The sequence below is a fragment of the Chelon labrosus genome (assembly GCF_963514085.1).
Source record: "Chelon labrosus genome assembly, chromosome: 20".
NCBI classification, from domain to species: domain Eukaryota; kingdom Metazoa; phylum Chordata; class Actinopteri; order Mugiliformes; family Mugilidae; genus Chelon; species Chelon labrosus.
In genome coordinates, this window is record NC_140353.1 from 2,613,743 (window position 1) to 2,622,521 (window position 8,779).

The following is an 8,779-nucleotide window of genomic DNA, read 5'->3' on the forward strand; positions in this document are numbered from 1 at the left end:
TTGACGAGAAACGTACCGCTCTGCATCAGGCTCAGTGTTTTAAACTTTCAGGAGCTAAGGCCTGAATGTTGGTGCATTTGATTTTGTTCTAAATCTGTCATAAACTCAAGATTTGGTCCATGAAACTGGTCTCAGATCATGATGTTGTTAGTGGGGGGCCTTTGAGGGGAGGGGCCTCTCTGATCATCCCAGAGATACTTGATCAGTTTGGGAATTTGGAGGCCAGGTCAACACCTTGTGCTGTTTTTTTGAGTTGTTCCTAAAACGTTTTTGTGTGAGTGCCAATGTGGTGTGTGTCATTGCTATGGGGTGGGGGTGCTACATGTCTAAGTAACATCCACACCAATGAATGACAGGTCCAGAAGTTTCCCAGCAGAACACTGAATCGTCACGATGGATATTTACTTCTCCTGTCAGTGGCTTTAATGTTATGGCTGACAGGTGTACCTTATCTCATATTGCAGTAGGTGAACACAGCATTGTAGCTTTGCCTCTGATCATGCACAAGACATTTCCGAAAACAAGCTCCTTACATATCAATTTACAACCCTGTCTCAAGCAGCCGGCTGCAGCTGAAAGCCAGGAGCTGATGGATTTGACAGCTGTTTCAAGCAGATTGATTTAACTGTAAAGTAAATAACATTTATTACGTGTAAAATAAGAAAGTGAATCTATTTTCTGCTGTCTAGTTAACATGCAGACTCCTGAGTGATTACTCAGGCGCAGAGATGAGCTCAGAGCAGCGGTTAGTCTGGATGAAGTGTGTTTTTATGATTTTAGTGGTGTACTGACAGTCTGACTGGATGAACTCATGCATACCAATAAGAATACATACTGACACTTTAGGGCACACAACACTGCCAGCAGCAGCCATTTCTCCACTGGGGACAGTCATGTATACCAAAAATATATGCAAGAACTTGCGTTGGATGGAAGTGCCCACCAGAAAGCGCAAGTTATTTTAATATTAGCAGCACAGATGTGTCAGTGCGCTCCCAGTGGAAGCAGCATTTTCTGGGACACCGGGCCTCCGTGCTGCGCCGACTATTAGAAGGTTAAGTTAAGTTTTTAAGAAGCAAACACCACGCTGGGCCAACGTGTAGTCCGTGCCCCACAACAATAGTTTTAAAAAACTCTCTTCCTCTGTTACTTTGATGTCTCTGTCAGAAACATAAAAATAAATGTGAGTCCCAGAGCAGGAGAGGAGGGATTCCTCTGCAGGTTACAGGAGCTGAATTTTGTCTTAAAGAACCTGACAGTTTCATCATCGAGTCCTGACCTTGTTCTTTTCACCGGATTATACTGACATCAAAAACGCTGTCTCGCTTGTTTTGCTCTCGCTGCAGAACTGAACCAAGGAACGTCTGTGCTGGGCTGAATAGGACATTAAAGTGTTCTTATGTAATTCTGCTGCTTATATATTCCAAGTATCATTAATTCTCCAAGACACAGGCAGATGTAACCTCTCTAGGTCTTGCTTCCACATGCACCTTTCCTGAACTACTGCAGAACATTTGCTTGGTAAACAAGATTCTGAACTTTTTTTTTTTTCCTTTGAAGGAGGAATAAATATAGGTTATGTTAAGTATAAACATGATTTCCATGATAAATAAGTTCTGGTTTGTAACGTTAAAATGTTTTAATTTCGTGACCATTCTTTTAGCTTCCACCGTTTTGCGGTGGAGGGTGGAACTGCTCCTCAAAAGTGAAGCCAAAGCAAGTAGAGCTCCCCCTGGTGGCTGGCTGCAGCATAGGTCATATAAGCCCCGCCTCCTCCATGTTAGTGGGTGGGACTTGGGCCAAACTAAAACACTTAAACACATTTAACTTGTTCATGTTCAAGTGTAAATTTTTTGGATAAGTTTCATTTTAGTTTGTTACTTGCCGCTATAGAAACAGGATATGACATAATGGCGACTACCAGTTGTCATGCCAACCGCTCCAAACATGAGAGATGTAAAAAAAATTAAATAAATAATAAGTCCAGTGTATAATCCAATATCTCCTTGTAACTGGTGGAGGTAGAGCAGAGCGTAGTATTAATTAAACAAAAACACGAACGTGTCTGGAGGAAATGTGGGCGGGGCATTAATATCACGGCTCCACGTGGCTTCACTCTTGGACCATACTGATCAGACTCAGCCTCCAAACTCGCAAGATGGCGCCGCCCGCATCCCCGTGAATATGGCGTCAATTTGGCCAATGCAAGGAAGTGGGGATATGTTGTCCATATTTATATACAGTCTATGCTGCAGACATGCCAGCATCATGATCGACCAGCGGCAACTCCAAGGAATTCAAAGGCAGCAACGCGCTAATGTGCCGTCAATGGTTTGAAAATACACGAGTCACAAGTTAAAAATTTAAAACGTGGGAAAAAAGCGTCCGTGAGGTGAGAGGCTGCCGGACAGCTGGACGTGAAAACACGTGGAGGCATCTGTTGACGGCGGTGTTAACTGGACGTGTTTTGTGGCTGGAGGACGCTCGTGGGTGTATCTGTGCTGGCGCTGCAGATAACAGGATGGCACCACCTTCATCCGTCCCCACAGGGAACGTGGCTCAGAGAGAGCGAGCGCCGAGAGCCATAGAGAGAGAGAGAGAGAGTCGGAGGGATGAAGAGCAAACAATTTTCACGTTAATTAGCAGCCCTCTCTTCTCACAAACAATGCAGGCGCCCTGGAGAAAACCAGAAGCAAACGGGGACAAGGCTGCGAGCTCGCTAACTTTAGGTCTCTTCTCATCTGTGCTGAATCAGTGGCAGGCAACACACACATCAAAAAAAAAAAAAGAAGAAGAAAGACAGTGCTGTGGGATTAAGAACAAGTCAGAGGGAGTGGAGGGAGGCTGGGAGTAAAGAAAACAAGGGCGAAGGATGGGGAGGAGAGTATGTGTGGAGATAGAGGGAAGGAAGCGAGGGACAGAAGAGAGGGGAAACAGAGATGGAGAGCCAGAGATGAAAGGGGATAGATAGGATAGGGAGGAGAGGAAAGAGGCAAGGGGATGGAGGAAGAGAGGAAGGAAATAGAGAACAGAGGAAAAGTAGCAGGAAAAGTTGGATGGATGAGGAAGGAAATGGTGACGTGGATGGAAAAAAAGAGATGGACTGCTGTGGCGTCTGCTTCCTACAGACATCAGGCACAAGTTGCAGTATTGAAACGGAGGAACGGCTCCTCAAAAGGGAAGCAAAAGCAAGTAGAGCTCCCCCTGGTGGGTGGCTGCAGTATAGGTCATAAGCTCCACCCCCTCCATGTTAGTGGGCGGGACTTGGGCCAAACTAAAACACTAAAATACACATCAAATAAATATTTTTCAAGGATGGTTTCTGTCATTTTAGGTAGTTAATATAATGTTGATGAATGTTCAAGTGCTTTTTTTTGGATACGTTTCATTTTAGTTCATCATTTGACGCTATAGAAACAGGATGTGACTCGCAAGAGGGCGCCGCCTGTATCCCCGGGAAAATAGCATCAGTTTGGCTCAAAGCAAGGAGGTGAGGACGTGTTGTTCATATTTATATACAGTCTATGCTGCAGACACCAGCATCATGATCGACCAACGATGCGGTCGCCGTGAATTCAAAGTCAGCGAGGACTGAATGCTGAACACCATCCCATCCCAAATATACCTCAGTGAGGGGGCCGAGTTATTCAGTTAATGCTGAAACATGTTGTTTTTTCAACAGCCACAAAATAATAATAATAAAAGAATAAAAGAATCTCTCAGCCACATCAAATCTCCCTCCCGCCTGTACACGGCTGCAGGATCAATAAAAGCAGCATGACTTGGAACAGGCGGCAATTTTTTTCAGGACAAAGTGGCGAGTGGACAAATATGACAAAAAACAGAAAAAAAGAAGTACACATGAACACACACGCAGGCAGTCGAGCATACAAGCGTCACACGTGTGAACCCAATTTCTGGACCCGCTCATTTTTAAATCGATAACACATTACAGAGGTTCCTGGGGAAGTATAGTGCACCAGACGTGGCCGACAAAAAACAGCATCACCATCAGTACAAAGCAGCGCCGCGCTGCTCTGCTATGGCAACGGTTCGGGATATTCGTTTTAAAATGAGGTCAAGGTCTAAAGGTGATTCCCTCTTACGTATTGGACAGGCCACAGGAAAACATGTCCATCTCCTGCTGTCCCAGGTCTGTTTATACAGTGTTTGCACATTTAACCTAAGAAAATATAACAAAATCATTATCTTCAAGAATGATGATACTAGACCTCCGGTATCTGCAAAACCCCCAGAGAATAAATAACCAGTTTCTACAATCTCTGTAGTAACCCTGTTATTTATTTCTCAGGCCAAACGTTTCCAACATACAGAACATAAAATATTTCTAGTCTGTGGACGGAGTTTCAGAGCGGTAAAATGTTTGTGGACGTCTACGTTTGTGTCACGGCCAAGTCAACTTTTTCCACCCATCGTGCGGTCTTTTGTCGTCATCATAATCAGAAATAAAAGTTTAATTATCAGTACTTTATCGAGGATCCTTTAAGGCGGGGGTGCTGAATATTCAGCCCACCCTAGTGACGGGATGAATTTACAAAGGGAGAGGAGAAGAAGAAGGAGGAAGAGGAGGAGAAGGAAGAGGAAGAAATAAGGAAGAGAGAAAAGAGGACAAGGAGGAGAAGAAGAAGTAGTAGTAGATGGGGAGGAGTAGCGAAAGTAGGAGAAAAAGGAGGATGGACGAGGAGGAGCAGAAGAAAAGGATGAAGGAAGCGGAATAAGAAGAAGGTGGAAGGATGTGAGGATGGGAGCGGGACAAGAAGGTAGAGGCAGAGGTAGAAGAAGAAGAAGGACGGAGAAAGAGAGAAAGAAGATAAGGAGAAAGAGAAGAAGATAGGGAGGGAGAGGTGAAAGGAGGAGAAGGAGGAGGACAAAAAGTAGGAAGAGGGGAAAGATGAAATTAAGGAAGAAGAAGATGGGGAAGGAGGAGTGGAAGGAGAGAGGAAGAAGAGGAGGAGAAGATGATATAGGAGGGAGAAATAATGGAGGAGAAGCAGAAGGAAGAAGAAGGGGGAGAGAAAAGAGGATGAGCAGAAGGAGAAGTAGACAGGGAAGGAAGAGTGGAAGGAGGAGAAAAGAAGGATGGAGGAGGGAGAGTAGAAGAAGAGGATGAAGGAAGAGGAAGAAGCAGAAGGAGGAAGGTGATGAGGAGCAAGACAAGAAGGAAAGAGAAGAAGGAGGAGGACAGGCAGAGGGAGGAGAAGAAGAAGAAGAATGACTTCATTTCGTATCGTTCCTCATGCTCGACATTAACATCTGCTCTGGAGAGTCTTCGTTGAGCTGACCGACCAACAATCAGACAGAGGCTCATCGCAGTAATCCAAACGGAATCGGAATGCGTCAACACGAACCGAGGTTTTCACGCCATCGACAGCATCGCCTTGCGTCGCCGTAGAGTTGAAAGAATGCCATGATGTCTGCTAAACACATTATCATAAAAAAAAAAAAAACAACATGCTCCGTGTCGCATGTCAAGCTGCGAGTCTGCGCTGCCTTGACACCGCGTGGTAGGTAACTGACAGAAATCCTGTTGAGTCAGATGGGAAGATATTTGTAGGAATACCGGCACAGGTTTATCTCTTATAGACGACAGAGACACTACAATAGATAAATAAATAATTGTGTGATTGTGTGTGCTTGATGGGAGCTGTTAAAATAATGGCGTCACATGCCCGTACGTCTGCCTGTGTGTGCTGACAGCTAACCAGCTCCTATAAACTAGTGAGCTGCAGTGATTCCTCATAGTAATGGCTGGTGCACTGGCAAAGCAGCTCTGGTGATCCATCAACATGGTTCACGCTGCATAACACACACAGAGAGGGGGAGAGAGAGAGAGAGAGAGAGAGAGAAGGCGACTGCAGCCGCTCTGACACTGACATATCCGTGGTGGGGAGTAATGGAAGTGACAGGAGCGAAGAGGAGAGCGTCTCACCTGAAGAACGTGACGAAGAACTGCACCAGATCCATGAAGTTACTGTGCTGGGAGAAGGCGATCTGTGGGGGAAACAAAGACAAGGAGAGGTCAGCATCGGGCAAGCTTTAGACCTGAGCTGACCTGAGAAATAACAGGGCATCTGCTCCATGATGCAGTATGTATGCACCGATCAGCCACAACATTACGACCACTGACAGGAGAAGTAAATAACAGTCGAATAGTCGCTAAAGTTTGTCAACCTTGGCGTAAGACTGTCAGCAAGTCAAAAATGAAATGTCGTCAAGTTTACTTCACACATTTAGTCACAAATATGAGGTGAGGAGTCGTCTTGAAGCTGCAGCACATACACCAATCAGCCACAACATTATGACCACTGACAGGAGAAGTGAATAACATTGACCATCTTCTGACAGTTCAATGTTCTGCTGGGAAACTTCTGGACCTGGCATTCATTGGTGTGGATGTTCTTCAGACATGTAGCACCCACCTAGACCAGACCAGGCACCCCCACCCCATAGCAATGACACTCCTTGATGGCAGCAGCCATCGCCAGGAGGATGCAGCCACAAAAGCATTTCAGGAACAACTAAAAAAAACATGAAGAACAGCACAAGGTGTTGACCTGTCCTCCAAGACACCACAGGACACCCTCAGAAGGCCCATGTCCATTCTCTGATGAGTCACCACAAGGGAGACCTGCACAATATTAGGAAGGTGGTCATAATGTTATGCCTGCTGGGTGTACTGTACAGGTGTCATTTATGTGTTGCAGCACGTGGATTTCTTTCTCTACTTAGAGGCGCCGACAACTAACGAGTTAACATCTACAGGGAGGTTCCCGTCGCGTCGGATTATCCGTGCTTCAGACCAGACGCCCGTCTGCAGAGCGTCTGTCCTCTCAGCTGCCCACAGCTCGCACGCACACACACACACAAAAAGAAAAACACTCATTCCAGCACATGTGGGCAGAAATATTCACCATGTAATCATCACAAGAGCAATTGCGCCAACGACATCCTGTCTTAATCAAGGTTGCCAGGGGTAACGTTGACAGCGGCGTCCCACCTCCCAACCACTACCGCCACCGTCCTCCTCTTACTCTTATGCCTACAACCCCCCTACCACCACCACTACCCCCCCAACCCCAATAAACTCCTGCAACAACACAACACTGCCTCTCTCTGGCGACACACAGGCACTGAGGCTGAAGTTAAATTCTCCTCACACACATCCTGACACTCTGAGGTGACACCGGAGCTCGTGACCACTCCTGCATCTTATCGCTCAGCTGGGATTTGCATAGAATTCCTCTGGACAAACAAACCGAGACAAAAAGCTGCAAAATCCAGCTGTGTCCCTTCGTCGGCCTCTGAATACTTAATGCGCGATAAAGACTCACGACGTGTGCTTGGAGAAATGTGATTAGAGAAAATCTACTTCACGCTGAGAACGACACCGGGCCCAAAACAACCCCACCGCCCTCCGTGGTGAGATGCCAGGGGCGTGAGGGGGACGGGTGGGTGTTTTGTCAACGGCCCGGGGTCTAATTTACTTGTGTAGTCAGCACCATCTGGATCGCTAATGTGCTGCTGTTGATTACTGTTGAGCATCGAAATCCTCAGCGTGACAACTCTGCTCCAGACTGTTGAACACACCGAAGATTAAGTTCAGGGTGAGAAAACTTTCACTAAATAAATAAATAACGATGTCATCAGTGTTTGTCATTTGTGTGTTTTGGTCTAACTTCAGGTGGATTAAGTGGTTTTAAACAGCCCCTGGTTGTTCTAAAGAATCATTAATCCTGTTTTTTTTATAGTGTTGTTAGCAAATCATTATTATCGCTGTCTTGTCTTGAATATCTTTTATATCTAAATGAAGCTTTTCGGGTTGAATAAAAGTCAAAGTACATCAGTAAATACCACCTCATGTTCCCAGAGGAGCCGTCCTGAGACTCAATGTCAAGTCCAACAAACTAAGTTGACTTTAGAGTTTATATGATGCAAAGATAAACAAAGGAATAATCAAGTAAGTAAAAAAAACAACAACTTGGTTTTCAAGGTGATCCATGACAGATGGCAGACAATAAAGCAAGGGTGTTAAACATGCGGCCTGCGGGCCTAAACTGACCCCGCCACAGGGTCCAGACCGGGCCCAGCGGGATGAATATGAAGAAGAAGCAGAAGGAGTGGGAGGAAGGAGAAGGAGGAAGAGGAGAAGAAGAGAACAAAGCAGATGATGTAAAAAAAATGAGAAGGGAAAAAGGAAGAGAAGATGAGAAAGAAGATGAGAAGAAGTAGAGGGGAGAAAAAGGAGAGAGAGAGAAAAGAGGATGAGGAGAAGAATAAAAGAAAGCAGACGAAGATGGTGAGGAGAAGGAGCAGATTGAGGAGGACAAGGAGGAATGAGGAGGAGGACGAAGAGGACAAGAAGAAGATGACAAAGAGGAAGTAGAAGGGGAAGGAGGAAAAGGAGAAGAAAGTAGATAGTAGATAGAGGAGGAGAAGGAGGACAAAGAGGACAAGAAGAAAATGACAAGGAGGAAGAAGAAGGCGGGGAAGGAGAAGAAAGCATCGGAAGATGATGAGAAGAAGATGATGGAGGAGGAGGAAGAAGGAGAAGAAGAGAACAAAGCAGAGGAAGAGGAGGAGGAGAAGTAAATGGGGACGGAGAAAGAGGAGGAAGAGTAGAAAAAGGAAGAGAGAGTGAAGAAGAAAGATGAGATGAAAGAAGAGGGAGAATAAGGAAGGAGGAAAAGAGAAGAGGAGAAGAAGAAGAAGAAGAAAGAAGATGAGGAACAGAAGAATGAGGAGGAAAAAGGAGAAGAAG

At 45.5% G+C, this 8,779-nt stretch overlaps 1 protein-coding gene across 4 annotated transcripts in view; it reads right to left on the reverse strand.

The window, feature by feature from the left end:
• atrn (attractin) overlaps positions 1–8,779 on the reverse strand; it is a 138,183-nt gene that overhangs the window by 58,681 nt on the left and 70,723 nt on the right. For 3 of the 4 annotated variants that reach the window (XM_084568796.1, XM_084568795.1, XM_084568797.1), the window contains exon 25: positions 5,951–6,012. In XM_084568796.1, coding sequence (XP_084424922.1) covers positions 5,951–6,012 — 62 coding nt within the window. Of the gene's footprint in view, positions 1–626; positions 2,532–5,950; positions 6,013–8,779 lie in introns of those variants that run through there. The other variant, XM_084568798.1, reaches the window with a different exon arrangement.